This window comes from Nyctereutes procyonoides, unplaced genomic scaffold (genome assembly GCF_905146905.1).
Source record: "Nyctereutes procyonoides isolate TBG_1078 unplaced genomic scaffold, NYPRO_anot_genome, whole genome shotgun sequence".
NCBI lineage: Eukaryota > Metazoa > Chordata > Mammalia > Carnivora > Canidae > Nyctereutes > Nyctereutes procyonoides.
Window position 1 is genome coordinate 18,953,157 of NW_026575160.1, and position 15,931 is coordinate 18,969,087.

Below are 15,931 nucleotides of genomic sequence, written 5' to 3' on the forward strand. Positions count from 1 at the left end.
TGTTGTCTGCATGTCTTGGCTATTGTCAATCATGCTGCAGTGAACATGGGAATGCAGTACCTCTTCAAGATCCTGATTCTGATGACTTTGGATATATACTTAGAAGTGGGACTAGGAAAAATAGTAGTTCTATTTTTGTTTTTGAGGAATTGCCATACTGTTTTTGGTAGCAAACTCCCCCATTGACATTGCCACCAACAGTGTGCAAGGATTCTCATTTCATCACATTCTCACCAACATTGATCTCTTTCTTTGGTAATAGCCATCATAACAAGTATAAGGTGATATCTTATTGTGCTTGTGATTTGCATTTCATTTCTATCATCAGTGATATATTTTTTAATGTACTTGACGGTTATTCTTTGGAGGAATGTCTGTTCAGTTCCTTTGTTTTTAAAATCAGCTTGTTTTCTTGCTATTTATTGAGTTGTGGGAGTTCTTTATATATTTTGTGTATTAACTCATCTGAAACAGGACTTTTCTTCCATTCCTAGGTTGCCTTTTCATTTTGATTGTTCCTTTGGTTTGTAAAAGCGTTCTTAAGTTGATGTAGTTGGTGTCATATTCAAGACATCAGTGTTAAGACTAGTGTTAAGAAGCCTTTTTTATTTAAAGATTTTATTTATTTATTCATGAGAGACAGAGAGATAGAGAGGAAGAGACCGAGGCAGGAGGAGAAGCAGGCTCCATGCAGGGAGCCCGATGTGGGACTCGATCCCGAGACTCTAGGATCACGCCCTGAGCCAAAGGCAGATAGATGCCCAACCACTGAGCCACCCAGGCATCCCAATAAGCTTTTTCCTATGTTTTTTTTTTAATAGCAGTTTTACAGCTTTAAGTCTTAACATTATTTATTATTATTATTTTTAAGGAAACTTTTTCTATTTACCATTATCTATTACTTATATATCATCTATTTAATATTTGTTATTATTTTTTAAAGTCAACTCTATGCCCAATGTGTGGCTTGAACTGATGACCCTCAGATCAAGTATCACATTCTCCACCAGTGCCCCTAAGTTCTTAACATTTAAATATCTACTCCATTTTGAATTGATTTTTTGTGTGTGGTATAAGGTAAGGGTCAGTTTTATTCCTTTGCATGTAGATATTTTTGGTTGTAAGAGTGAGAAGTGGTAGTGCTAGGGGCATCTAGTGGGTAGAGGTCAGGGATGCTGTTGAATATCCTAAAATACATAGAGTAGACCCCCACAAGTAAGATCCCTGAATAGGACCAAGTTTCAAAAACTCTGTAGGGGTGCCTGGCTGGCTCATGAGTAGAGCATGAAGAAACTTGATCTTGGGTGTGAGTTTGGCCCCATTGGTATAGGGTCTTTAAACTATTTTTTGGTGCTAGGGCTCAGTGGTTGAGTGTCTGCCTGTGGGTTTCCTCACACACATGGAAGGATTCTCAGGACACCAATACCAGCAGGGTGCCCTACAATTTAACTTTGTTCTGATACTGAAAGTATCAAATACCACAGGTTAGGGGCTCAGTCCTACAAGATTGCCCCACCCCTCTTCAAATGCCACCAAAAAGCCCAGGTTATCACCTGTGCTTCTGACAGGCAGATTATAGGTTGGCGGTTCCCTTGCCCCCTGCTTAGGGTCCGATTAATTTGCTTAAGGACAGCTTAGAGGACACAGAAACATTTTATTTACTAGATTATTGGTTTATTATAAAAGGATATAACTCAGGAACAGCCAGATGGAACAGATGCTTAGGGCAAAGTATGTGGGAAGGGGTGAGGAGCTTCTATGCCCTATCCAGGGGTGCCACTCTTTCAGAAAGCTCTCCAAACCATACTAGATGCATATTACATGGGCACAATTGATGAAATAATGGCCTATTGGTGATTAATTCAACCTACTTTTACCCTCCCCTGAAATCGGGGTAGGACTGAAAATTCCTGATGCTATACATGGCAACAAGTCCCCATCCTTAGGTGGTTTCCAAAATTCATCTCATTAACATAAACCCAGTTTTGGTGGAAGGGGCTTGTTAGAGTAACAAAACATCTGTTTTGCCCTTATGGCTCTGAAATGAATTTAGGAATTGGGGACAGGAGACCAAATATTTCAAAAAAAATTAATAATTAAAAGCTCCCATTGCTCATATCACTCATGAGATTCCAAGTGTTTTGGGGAGATATGAGCTAGAAAGTATGGATAAAGACCAAATGTATATGAGAAATATATTTTGGTAATCTGAATGACCATGTAGGGGCCAATGGCAGGCTGCCCCAAATGGGTTACTTTGACATGAACATTATTTTGAGTTAAAAGCAATAAAAACCCAGCATTTAGAAAAAGCTTTTTTACTTACCTCCCCCTCAACTACCTGCCTGTACTAGGAAGAGAGCTATTAACAGATTCCTGTTTATTTAAGACACTTATTTACCCTTCTGTGATATAGTGATTTGTGAGAAATATGTATGTGGTGGTTGTGGAGGGAGAATGTTCTCTGCCCTTTAAGGTTCTTTTAGCTGGACTAAGAATCAAATTGATATGAGAAATGAGACAATCAATACAGTTTCCTACATATGAAATTCTAAAGACAGTGAAGCAGTAAGACACATGAGCTAAGAGGAGCAGGGGACTGAGCAAGACAGCAGGGAGGTGACAGATGTCTGGAAAACAAAGGCTGCCCTATTATTATACAAATAAGCATCTTAGATAAAGAGGAATCTGTTAATAGCTCTCTGCCTTGTACAGGCAGGCAGTTGAAGGGGAGGTAAAGGCTTTTTCTAAATCTGCTGGGTTTTGATTGCTTTCAACCCAAAATAATGAACTGCACAAAGAATGGTTAAATGGTTAGGTAGCACATTCCAACCAAGGAATTTTGTGGCCACTTAAAGCTTGTAGGAAGCAGTGAGACTGCCAAGGTGTATAGTAAGTGAGATGAAGTCGTAGGACAGTTGAATTGGGATGAGCATGTAATTACTTTTCAAATTTTACAAAAAAATTTTTTTAAAGAAGACTTCATGCCCGACATGGGGCTTGAACTCACAACCTTGGGATCAAGAGTCACATGCTCTACAGAGTGAGCCAGCCAGATGCCCCTCCATTTACAATCTTAAAAATAGTTTTTAAATGCTGGTGGCAACAGAACAGTTGAAAGGAAGAAAGAATGTGAAGACAGGAGTGTGATGAGGTAAGGAAGGAAGATCCATGAGGAAGCAGGAACAGATAATGATGATAGCATAAGTAGCAGCAGGAACTAACATTCATTTAGCAATTGAAATGTTCCAAACTGTGTTCTAAATGTTTTACAAGTATTGAGTCCTTTCATTCTCGATGATTCTATGAGGTAAATATTATCCATCAAGTAAATGGCAGCACAGAATGGTCAGGCAACTTGTATAATCTGATAGCTCAGGAATGGTGCAGCTGGTATTCAAAACCAGGCAGTCTGGATCCGGAGCCAGTGCTCTTAATCACTGCCCTCTAACTGCTGAGAGTCGGCGTCCAGGGCACAAGTGGAGGCTGGCCTGACAGGAAGAGAACAGTATTCATAGTGTTATTCAGTTATGTAAAACTAATTTAAAAAACTGGTAATGTATTTTTTAAAAGATCTTGATCTTGAAGGTACTATAAAACCATTTTAAGTAGATTTCCTTTCACTTTTTACTCTGCAATGGCTCTGAATTGGGAGGACAGGCTTAAGTGATGGGACTTTGGGATCTAGGCCAGAAACAAAAAAGATACAGAAAACCAGAATAAGGGAGTAGGGACAGTAGTTACCTTGCAAGGGCTGGAGGAGATGGCCAGATTTCCAGTTATAACAGGAAGTGGAGGAAGGCTCCAAGATACGGAGCGGTGGTTCTCCCAGTGTGGTTCTCAGACCAACAGTGTTAGGATCATTTGGGGACTTGTTAGGAACATTCCTAGGTTCACCACAAACCTACTGAATTAGAAACTCTGGAAATCTGGGAGTTCAGTGATCTATCTGTGTTTTAACAAGCACTGTAGTTGATATGGATGCAGACTTTGATTATTGTTTAAGAATATTTTTTCAGGCAGCCCGGGTGGCTCAGCGGTTTAGCGCCGCCTTCAGCCCGGGGTGTGATCCTGGAGACCTGAGTCCCATGTCAGGCTCCCTGCTTGGAGCCTGCTTCTCCCTCTGCCTGTGTCTCTGCCTCTCTCTCTCTCTGTGTGTCTCTCATGAATAAATAAAATCTTAAAAAAAAAAAAAGAATTTTTTTTGTGAATTGGATTCCAGAAGGACAGAAATTCCTGGAAGATGAGTTATGGGACTAGTAGGAAACACTGAGGAGGACACAGGAGAGGACAGATGGCCCATGTTTTGCATGCTGACCTAGGATGCCAAGAATAAATGTAAAGGATACCTGAATTAACTGGCCTTAGAACTTTCAGAAATAAGAAGCCTAGTGTGCTGATTCCAGTCTGTACCAGTATGTTACTCCAAGGCCAACACTGGGAGCATTCATTGATGAGTAGAAGATGGGTCCATTCTGGGATTGGATTGGCTGTTCTTTAAAGAGGGGGTAATTCCCAGAGAAAACCCCAGAGAAAGAGGACAGAAATGGGAGGAGAGTTACTGGGGCCCTGAAAACAGCAATAGCCCCTGCTGAAGAGGGAGGGACACCTGTGAGGATGATCTCTATTTGGCTCAGTAAAAAACAAGACTTACTCTCCGTTAGCTGCAAGCACCACACAGATGAGCTAAGCTGCTTTTGCTGTGGTACAAAGACAGAAGAGCATAGGTGGGCTGTGTTTAACCAACAGGAAGACGAAGGAAGTGAGGGATGTGTTTTGGGATATGGGTAGCTGACCCCATCTAACAATTCCCCTATATTCTTAAAAATTTTCTGAGTCAATGACTCAGAAAAATCTTGGGATGCAGGCAGTCACATCCAAACAAATGAAATACAGTGTAGCCACACAAGATTTTTCATTGCTGTTATAGCCTCAATTAAACCTCAATTAAACCCTCCTTCCTCCTCAATTAAACCATCTCAGTGATTATAAACACACACCTCTTGGTACAGCAATGCCAAATGTACTTGATATTAAAATAAACTGTTTTACATTGTTAAAAATGTGCAGATGAGTATTTATGGCATTTGTGTAAAAAAAAAAAAAGCCCTATATTTATTGTGATATATAAAATATTTCTGGAAGACCCAACAAGAACCTGGTAAAACTGGTAGCCATTGGGAAGGGATACAGGTGGCTGGGAGAGAAAGGAAGGAGGAAAAATTTTCATAATTATACCTTGGATACCTTTTAAATTTGAGCACATGCATGTATTATTCAGAAGTAAAAAATAAATACATTTAAAAAATAAATAATGAGCTTTTATTATCCTGGACAACAGAGAAAAGTCAAGCCTGAAGTCTCTGGGAACCAAGTAGTGCCCTGGTGGGGGGTGGGAGAGGCTGGGGCGGCACCCGGAGCTTCCTCAGAGCTCATCCCCAGTCCAGCTGCCCCAGCAGAGGCCCCTCCAAGGAATCACAAACCTCGGGGCTCAGCGGGTGGAGGGCACTGAACAAAGCTTTCCTGCCTGAGATCAGCTGCTGTCCAGAGCCAGCGCCTGGGAAGGTACAACTCACCCTCCTGGGGTCACATCTTTGCTGGAAGGCAGGTGAGGATTCACACGGGTGATGTCGAATCCCCTGATCTCTGGCAGCTCCCTCCTCGTCCTCCCCGCCTCCGCCGTGGCCTCTGGTCTTTGGCCACAGTGTCTGATCTGTGGGGAGACAATGCTGAACCAGTCAAGTCCTCATCAATCCGAGTCTGAACTCTCATTCGACTTGGAAGACTTATGCTTTCGTTTCTTCTTCTTCTTCTTGTCTTTCTTCCTTTTCTTATGTTTTTCTTTCTTCTTCTTTTTCTTGTGTTTCTCTTTGCATGCTGAGGAACTGGAGCTGCTCCCATCTTCCTCGGAGGTAGAGTCCTCCAGTAACTGTTTCAACTGCTGTATCCTACACAGAGAAGATTAACCAAAACCATATTTAACTCTGAAAAGAAACGTATATAAAAACGATATAAGAGCAGCAGGGAGAGTAAAAAAAAAAAAAAAAAAAAAAAAAAAAACATCACCAATAACCACCTTACTGAAGACAGTATTCACTTTTATTTGTGCATGTCTTCCCCATTCTTGTTCACACCCATGCCTCTCTGACGTGACGGTAACCAGTGTACAAGTCACTCTGTAGTCTCTTCATCATCCTAAATTCTTCTGCACGTTTCTCCAGTCCTTAGTACAGAACTTCGAACACGTTCCTACCTTCCTTCATCACACCCCACCCTCCCACCCACAGCTGCTCAAGGTCACACTAGGTAATCTATCTCCTTAACACTTAGAATCCATGTAACCAGTTTGAGAAGAACCAACCCTCCTCTTCATTCACCTTATCTTTATTCTTGTCTAAAGCGAATTTTTAACAATAGCTCAGACACTGAAACTAAGTCAGCATCCATCAGTGGTGTGAGCAGGAGCAGCCAAGCCCACTGCTTTAAGCTAACCCAAGTAGAGCAAGGCTGGCCTGCCCATTCCCCACCCACTGGCCTTTCTGTGATTACTCCTGCCTTCCAAATATTTCACAGCTAAAGTACCACAGTTACCAAACCACTCATCGAATACTAGAACGGGTGTTTCCAACTTTATATAATTTCAGACCTTAAGAGGGTATTGGTATCATTAGAACCATCTCACCTTACATCCTTTTCGTGTCTCTTGTTCTCTCGGATGATGTCATACATGGGATCTTCATGTGCCTTGAGGATGACAAAAGGTTACAGTTGTGTTAGGCTCCATGGACTATCAGCTAAATAAAAATTTGTATTTTACTGAAAGCAGTTTTTTTTCCCTGTTTGGTGTAATTTTATATTTAACATGTTCTAATCCTTCTTAAGGGTCGCCATCACTTCAAACTCATAGAAGCTACAAAAAAGTTATAGAGATATAATTTGAATAGCTTTTTTAAGGATATCAAACATGACAGAATCATTAAATATTACTTAGAAATATTGAGGTACTTCCTTTTTTATGTAAACAGATGATCAAGAGATACTAAGTTGGAAATGATACATAAGAATGATTCATGTACTGGTGCGCAAAAACCTATGTATATGCCCAAAAAGAAGTGTGGAAATATCCTTATCAAGTTACCTAAGCATATTTCCCTGGAGACACGCAATATTGGACTTAAAAAATCAATTGTGAAAAACCTTACTGTAACGTCAATTTTGTTAAAGCAAACGTATTCTTGTAATGGTTGTGTAATTTAAAAGTACTTAGAATATGACTACACATAGACTGAATTTTATGGTAAGTGAATTATCTTTAAAAATGTTCGATAACAAATTTACATATTAAAAAAGTTAAAAAAAAAAAAAAAATAAAAAAGTTAAAAATATCTATATTCTTACTAGCCAGAGATATTTACTGCTAACATTTTAGCATGGTTCTTCTAGTCATTCATAATTTACAAAAAATTATAATTAAATATATAATTGTGTTCTCTTTTTATTAACATTTTCATGAATATCTTCTCATGATATTATACATTCTTCCAAAAAATAATTTTTAAAAGCTATATGACTTTTTTTTTATTTTTTTTTTTGACTTTTTTTTTTAAAGCTATATGACTTCTGGGATCCCTGGGTGGCGCAGCGGTTTAGTGCCTGCCTTTGGCCCAGGGTGCGATCCTGGAGACCCAGGATCGAATCCCACATCGGGCTCCTGGTGCATGGAGCCTGCTCCTCCCTCTGCCTGTGTCTCTGCCTCTCTCTCTCTCTGTGTGACTATCATTAAAAAAAAAAAAAAAAAAAAAGAAAAGAAACTAAAGCTATATGACTTCTATATTACAGTACTTATGTTAGTATGCTGGTCACTGAAGTTGTTTCCTATTTTCTTTAGTCTATTTTTCAGTCACAGAAATAATTCTGAATAATTCCTTACATGTTCATAAAAATTTGTATATATTGATTTCATAGCCTTAGGATCTACTTTTAGAATTTAGGTTTCTGAATTAAAATATATGAATTTATTCATTCAATTTAACTGTTATAAGAACTGTAAATTTGCCTTTCCTGGTAGCACTGATTTACCCAGAATATTTTCCCCATATTTTTAAAATGAAAGTACAATTTTTAAAATGCATTTTTTAAAAAAGATTTTGTTTATTTATTTATTTATTCATGAGAGACACACAGAGAGAGGCAGAGACATAGAGGGGGAAACAGGCTCCTCATAGGAAGCCCGATGTGGGATTGATCCCCGGACTCAGGATCACGCCTCGGGCCGAAGGCAGATGCTCAACCACTGAGCCACCCAGGCGTCCCGAATTTTTAAAATGTCTTAAAGTCCCTGGCAAATGTTTGCAGACCCCAGTTTGATATATGGTGATAATACTAATCTCTCTGATAACAGCACAGGTAAACTGCCTGAAAGAGTGCCTGAATGGGTGCTAACAACCCTGCAAGGTGACTGTGAAAATAAAGTGGGGAAATGACACATCTATTTTACTGTCATGCAAACTGGATACATCATTTATACATATATATCTAGTTTATAAAAGAAACATATTTAATCTTGACATAAAGATTGGAACTAGAACGCTGATTTTAGTTATGAAAGACTTTTTTCTATAGGCAAAAAGTGATTGAACACATAACAGTGTCTTTCAGAAAAGGAAATTGGTGTTCCCAAGGCATAAGCAAATGTCACTTTAATAAACATTAGTTTTTTGCTAATGAGCTAATCTGTCATACAAATTCAGTTTAACAGAAATGTCATTAACACAGATACTTTGGCCAGAAAGCCCTGGAAATGTAGTTCATGTTAACCTCCAGTTCACTGGTCACTGCCTGAGTCACTGACATTCACCATCTCTGGCAAATATAAATTGAAACCCTGGGTTTTACTTACAACTCTGAACTGTTCTAACTTCTGGTTGCCTTTGATAAAGAAAGGGCATTCTTTGTCGCCTGTTCGGTGACCATACCGTTTACAACGCCAACCTAAAAACAAAGAAAAGGGATATATTTCTGTAAGATAATGAAGTTTTACTTAATCAAGATAAAGTATCAATAGATCATACTAAAGATATTCTTCATTAGATTCCAATTTCCAAAGCAAATGCAATTAGTGGATGAGCCATGCTTACATATTTACACCAGAAAATAGAGAAAATCAATTGCTTCCATAAGCATCCTTTAATCTTGGGTTTTAGAAATGAGCCAAGTAGTTACTAAGCAATCCTGTGCAAAAATTAAAATCTGATTTTTTTTTTTTTTGTACTGTTGCCCCCTCTATCCTGGACTTCCATTATGCTGAATGTCCTAACCCTTTGTACTTCAGGATGTGACCTCATTGTGAGACAGGATCTTTGGAGGGGCCTGAGACAGATTTTTTCCCTCACAGCCCTCAGAAGGAGCCAACCCTGCTCACACCTTGATTTCACACTGACAGCCTCCAGAATGGTAAGACAATAAATTTCTATTGTTTAGTCACCTGAAAGCCTCTTCACAAATGAAAAAGGTGAAAAAATAAATAGGAAACACCAACTTGGAAGAAATAAAAAGATATTAGAAGAAAGACATCCTTAGGGAACATATTGCAATGACAGAATAAGAACAGAATAAAAGAATCATAGAAGAATAAAGAGCTTCTGGAACTGAAATAAAAGACTTAATTGGAGGATTGGTAGCTATGTTGATGAAATATTCTAGAGAGTAGAAAACAAAAATAGGAGAGAAAAGAACAGAAATTAGAAAACCAATCTAAGAAGTCCATCGCCGCATTGCAAACAGAGGAGAGGAAATAATCAATGAAACAATTTGTGAGGGCAGCCTGGGTAGCTCAGCGGTTTAGCACCACCTTCAGCCCAGGGCCTGATCCTGGGGACCCAGGATCGAGTCCTGCGTCGGGCTCCCTGCCTGGAGCCTGCTTCTGCCTCTGCCTGTGTCTTTGCCTCTCTCTCTCTGTTTCTTTCATCAATCAATAAATAAAATCTTTATTTTATTTTTAAAAAAAAGGAAACAATTTGTGGGATTTCAGGATATTGGGATTTCAGGATATTGGGAACAGGGAGATGATCTCCTAAACTCTTGGACAGAGGAATAAAAAACAAAAGACAACAACCAACAACAAAGCAGGTTACATCAAGGCATCTAGAATCTTAATTGCCTCAGACTTGTCAACAGCAATCCTACCAATGAGAAGGCAATGGAGCAGTGCCTTCAAAATTCTGAAAGAAGCTTGTTTTTAACAAAGAATTCTAAATAGCAAACTAAAATATTAAATAGAGATGTTTCCAGAAAAATACAGTCTTGAGAATTTTCTCTCTGATAACCCATTTCTCGGCTACTAGAGAATGTCCTCTACCACACCAAGAGAAGGCAACAAGAAAGAAGACCCAAGATACGGCAACTAGGAGATCACACACAAGAGGGAGGTTAAGGGAAACCAGAGAGTGATGGTAAAGGAAGGTCCCTGGAGATAGCAGGGTGAACAACTCTCTGCAGGAGGAAGAAACTAACAGAATACCTCAAGTGTCTGAAGCAGTTGAATTAGTAATCAGTACACAGAAAAAAGCAAAAAGAACAACAAAAAAGGCAACTATGAACTGCAGGGAAAACAAAACATTATGCAGGCTGCATGAAAGGAAATGTAATTGGTTTAGTACATGATTCAATTCTGAAAAATAATCATAATTAAATATACACAAAAGAGGGATCCCTGGGTGGCGCAGTGGTTTAGAGCCTGCCTTTGTCCCAGGGCGCGATCCTGGAGACCCGGGATCGAATCCCACATCGGGCTCCCGGTGCATGGAGCCTGCTTCTCCCTCTGCCTATGTCTCTGCCTCTCTCTCTCTCTCTCTCTCTCTCTCTCTCTCTCTGACTATCATAAATAAATAAATAAATAAAAATTTAAAAAAAAAAAAAATATACACAAAAGATTTAACTAAATTATGATATAACATATTGGGAAAATGGGAGATAGCAGTATGTATGAAGTGGGGTGGAGGTAGAAAAAAAGAGCTGGAAATCTTCTAGAGTAAGAAGTCAACATACATAGTGAAGAAATCTGAAAAATAAAGAGTCAGGAATACAACACTGTTATTTAGATACATGGAGATAAACTTCAAAATATTCTTTTTTTTTAAAGTTTTATTTTTTTAAGTAACCTCTATTCCCCATGTGGGGCTGGAACTCATGACCCTGAGATCAAGAGTCGCATGCTCCTTTGCCTGAGCCAGCCAGGTGCCTCCAAAATAATCTTCTTAAAAGAAGTTTACATGGTTACCTTTAGTATGAGGCGAATGAGGGAACTACTATTTTAATTATGTGCATGAAGGATCTCTCTACAAATGTCTTTATTTATTTTATTTTTTTAAAGGTTTTATTTATTTATTCATGAGATACAGAGAGAGGCAGAGACATAGGCAGAGGCTCTCTATGCAGGGAGCCTAATGTGGGACTCAATCCCAGATCTCCAGGATCACGCCCTGGGCAGGCGCTAAACCACTGAGCCACCTCGGCTGCCCTATACAAATGTCTTTCAAAGGCAGCAGTACCCTTTCTCAAATACCATCTTATGCTGGACGAAAAGTGCAGCCCTGGTGGGGTGGGGGTGTGCATGTATAGCATACTGTTCCGGACCCACCCTCTGGGGCCCACAGCTCCTCTCAGGTTACAGGGATGGAACCTTAACACCACTGGTGGGGGGCAAATGATGCAAGACCCAAAGGGACCTGCCCTCCAATACATCTCTTGTCCCTCGTGGCATTTACACAAGGGAATATCCTTTTTGTTACTGGAATATAACCGAAGAGTGAACTCGAAAGGTAGCTATGCCTCTGTGAAAGACCATTGCCCTTGGAGTCAGAAGCCCTGGAATCAAAGCTCTGCTCTACCTCTTACCTCGGACCACTTACTAACACATGCAGGTCAGCTTCCTGAACTGTAAAACAGGGATCATACTTTCACTTAACAGGGCTGCAGTGAGAACAAATTAAAACAAACAAACAAAAAAAGAAGTAAACACGCTCTGTATAGCTTGCGTGTATTGAGGAGTGTTACTTGAAACTCTCCCATGCTCACACTGCATAACTTTGACTTCTTTCCCCAGTGGCATCCAAAGTCCTTTCGTTGGAGCGTGAGCCAGAAATTCCCTGGCATGTTCATTGCCTGGTACATCTGGTATACAGTCTTCTGGCTTCGTCTCATCTTCCTAAAAAAGGAAACAGCGTGTACACAACTTGGCAAAAAAGCACAAGAATTCTCTCCCACCTGCTTCTGAACACAACACTGCCTGGCTTTCTCAGGGGCTGGACACACCCGTGTCATCCTAAGTTACCCTCTCAAATGCGAGAAAGATAAATTATACCTGACAGAAAAACGAGAAATAAATGTACCAGAAGAACTATATCAGGAACATGACAGAGCTATTCTTAGAGAAATATTACTAGTATTGTTCACATAGGAATGATTTGTGAGCTCCAAATCCTGATTCTAGATCACAAAAATTAGATTCAGACCACAAACTTTTCTATTAAATTAAAAGCCTTGTGCAATGAGGCAAAGTATAGGATTAAACAAGATTTCCTGAAATGATGAGAATAACATGTTAAATTTACAAAGATTATTATCCCTTGGAGACCACAGTCATGTTGTACAATCTCACACATGCTGTATTTATGAAACGTGCTTTCACCACCAAATAACTTTGTTACACAATTAAGGTGTTATTTTTTTTAGCTACTGATTGTCTGCAGTTCCTATGAATATTAAATTTATACAAAAGAAGGTTTTTCTAACAGTCTTTTCTTTTCTGTGAACATGAGCAAGGAGAAGGCTGTCCTGGCCTCTACCGAGCCCTCTAGGTCTCCCTCCCGCAGAGAGACTGGACCCTGGGGCCAGGTGCTGCCGGGAGACAGGGGGGTGCCCTGCACCAGGGACTGGACCAGGGGACCTTCCAGTCCCCTTAGAGACTACTGTTCTCTGAGCTGATGACACTCGGGAAGCCAGCAGCAAGTCAGAGGAGGAGCACAACTATGAGAAGATGCAGCCACAGCAAGAGAGGGAGCGAGGGAGAAGGGGACTGATCACTGAGGAATGTGCGGGCCCCAGTTCTTAGGGACAGACACAGGACTGAGGACATTTCTACAAAGGCACAGGCTGGACCAGCCCAAAGTGTATGAACCAACTGGAATCCGCAGGGTGGAGCGGCGTTATCATAAAAGGATGTTCAAACCTTATGCAACAGGTGTTCGTAACAATTTACTGAGTCTGAGCACCGAGTCAAATTTGTCTAAGAGAATAACCAAAGGCACAAACTTCACACTGACCTTGATAAGCCCAGGAGGAGGTTTTTCATAGCTAGAAAAGAAAAGACATCATTAAAAACATTAACAAGAACATAACACGTTTTAGTGAGCAAAAAGCAACGGCAGGCCAAAACAAAAAGGATGCTTTTAGTAAAACTTTAAAACTACATTATATCTAAAGCAGTTGATAAAATATGCCCAGCAGTCGGGGGATCACCTGTAAATAACTTGACGCTGCACCACATCCTGTGGCGATCTAGAACTGAAATTCCCTGAAGTAATAACCAGGTGTCTGAACATGGTGATTTCATTTTTGAAGAAGAGAAAGCAAGAGATTGCAGGGGAAATGAGAGGGAAGTAAACCTATGAGCTGATCATGGTTCCAACTGTCATAGTTGTCAGGTTGTTTACCTGACACACCTTCTACTTACTCAACATTGAAGAGGCTCATGGGAGTGGGGTGGTGGCAGGTGGAGAAAACTGTACTGACTTGGTTGGGGGCAGCACAGAGGGGCAGGAGCAAAGCTGGAGGAGGGAAGGGCCTGTTGCAGGGGAAGGAGGTGAAGGTGATCTGTCTTAGAGGCTTCCTCTCCCATTTCCCTGCAGCTCCCAGTTCAAATCCTGCCCACCCACCCACCCTGCCCGCAGAATGAGCCAGCTGTCTGCCCCTCGGCTCTCTGACAGCCCTCTGTGTACTTTGGACCTTGCTGGACTCGGGGTTCAGGACCCCTGCACGGTGCCTGGACCACAGGCAGCATTCAGTAAAGAACACGGCTAGAGGAAGCAGATGTATGATGGGTGGGAATGTACTTTCCTTTTGAGCTCTCAGACCCCCAAGGCTCCTACGGGAACATACACATCATCCCTATGCTCCCCATTCATTTTCACTTCCTATCACTCTGCTGGAACTGCCCCCAAAAGGCTTCTGGTTTCCAAATCTGGAAAATTAGTTCCAAATGCTCATGTATGTTTTAAAAATTATTATTATTTCTAAAGATTTTACTTATTTATTCATAAGAGAGAGAGAGACACACAGGCAGAGGGAGAAGCAGGGTCCATGCAGGGAGCCTGACGTGGGACTCGATCCCGGGTTTCCAGGATCACACCCTGGGCTGAAGGCAGCACTAAACTGCTGAGCCACCTGGGTTGCCCTAAAAATTATTATTTTAGAAGTTGAGATACAACTAACATATAACACTATTACTATTAGGTGTAATCATGTTATTTTTTTAAAAGACTTTATTTATTTATTCATTAGAGACAGAAAGGCAAAGACATAGGCAGAGGGAGAAGTAGGCTCCCTGTGGGGAGCCTGATATGGGACTTGATCCCAGGACCCCAGTGAGATCATGTAACGTGGGTATCAAACACATTGGACACCATCCCCCTTCCTCTGCAAAAAAGAAGAAATTGAAAAATCAAGCAGGACAAGTGAACATCTTAGGTCTTCTCAATGCCTCTATAAAGAACATTTTCCTGGGAGTGGGTATCTGGGCAATGAGGCTGGTTTAAAATTGTGTTTTGACTCCAAAAGCTTGTAAGTGTGAGAATCCCAAAATTGCTGCAGACAGGTGGTGAGTTCAGAGATGATTAATTTTCTGAATTTGTATCATAAAATGTCTTTTAACACCAGAAAAACACTAATAAATGTTAAAATGGTAGATCATTTATCTAAGTCACATAAATATAAATTATCCCAAAAAGAATGTAGGGCAATATCCCAAATAGTTTAAGATAATAATAATAAAAAAACAATAGGGTAAAGAACAGTGTACTTGGTGTGCTTCCATTTGTGTGTATGCGGAGAAGGAGACTAAAAGTACAGAGGTATAAGCATAGAGGTGTCTCGAAATGAATGGAATACCTCTGGAAGGAAACCTGAGGGAGGGACCTTTATTTTTCACTCATATTTATTTATATGCAAATATGTCACCTCATGTTTTTTCATTACAAAAGAAAAGTGAAATTGATGGCATTTTCCTGGTAACCTATGTTAGTAGAAGCACAGGTTACTTTCCCTCTGAAAGAAAAACCAAAAGTAATGTGAGATTAAGAAAGAAAAACGGCCCCAAAATATGCTACTAACAGCTCATAGGCTGCATTTTTGTTTTGAAGTTTCAGTTATTTCTGTAGTTTTTTTTCAAGAATTAAGTCTCCACTCTAGCTCTATCCAGCTTGTTATTTTCTTCCTAACAAAAAAGAACAAGTATAATAGGGGAAACTGAACTTAATTCTCAGGCGATATGAAGGTTTAACTTGAAAACTTATTTGTTGCACAAGAATTCACTCAACCATTATGTCAGGCATAGTGCTAAGTATCAAGAAAAACCAAGGGCATAGAAAATTCCCTTTTGTCCAAAATCCCTGGGAAGAGCAAGGCATTGTACTCCTCCAATCCACGGACTTATTTCCCTTGAATAAAGGACATCAAATCCATTACTAAATCATATTATTTTTATTGACTCTCTTTATAAACTGTGCAACTGCCTTGATAAAGAGGTTTTGGTTTTTTGGAGTAGAGAACTCTCACATTTCCAGCTGTAACATTTTCCAGTTCTAAATGAATGGGCTCTGGATGTGTTAACAAGAAAACCAGGGTCCCAAAATGGAGCCACTTAGTCCATGTCATC

The 15,931-nt window shown here is 40.1% G+C and overlaps 1 protein-coding gene across 3 annotated transcripts in view; it reads right to left on the reverse strand.

Annotated features, from left to right (window-relative positions):
* The window catches only part of LOC129502834 (retinitis pigmentosa 9 protein), a 29,643-nt gene that overhangs the window by 5,539 nt on the left and 8,173 nt on the right, over positions 1–15,931 (reverse strand). Inside the window, exons 2-7 of one of the 3 annotated variants that reach the window (XR_008663047.1) lie at positions 13,323–13,353; positions 12,076–12,205; positions 8,900–8,991; positions 6,683–6,744; positions 5,577–5,948; positions 1,364–3,491 (exon numbers count right to left, since the gene is read on the reverse strand). Coding sequence is in view for 1 of the 3 variants with exons in the window: in XM_055314658.1 (XP_055170633.1) it covers positions 5,750–5,948; positions 6,683–6,744; positions 8,900–8,991; positions 12,076–12,205; positions 13,323–13,353 (514 nt within the window). In the remaining 2 variants the exon portion in view is untranslated. Of the gene's footprint in view, positions 1–1,363; positions 3,492–5,299; positions 5,949–6,682; positions 6,745–8,899; positions 8,992–12,075; positions 12,206–13,322; positions 13,354–15,931 lie in introns of those variants that run through there. The other 2 variants (XR_008663048.1, XM_055314658.1) reach the window with 2 other exon arrangements.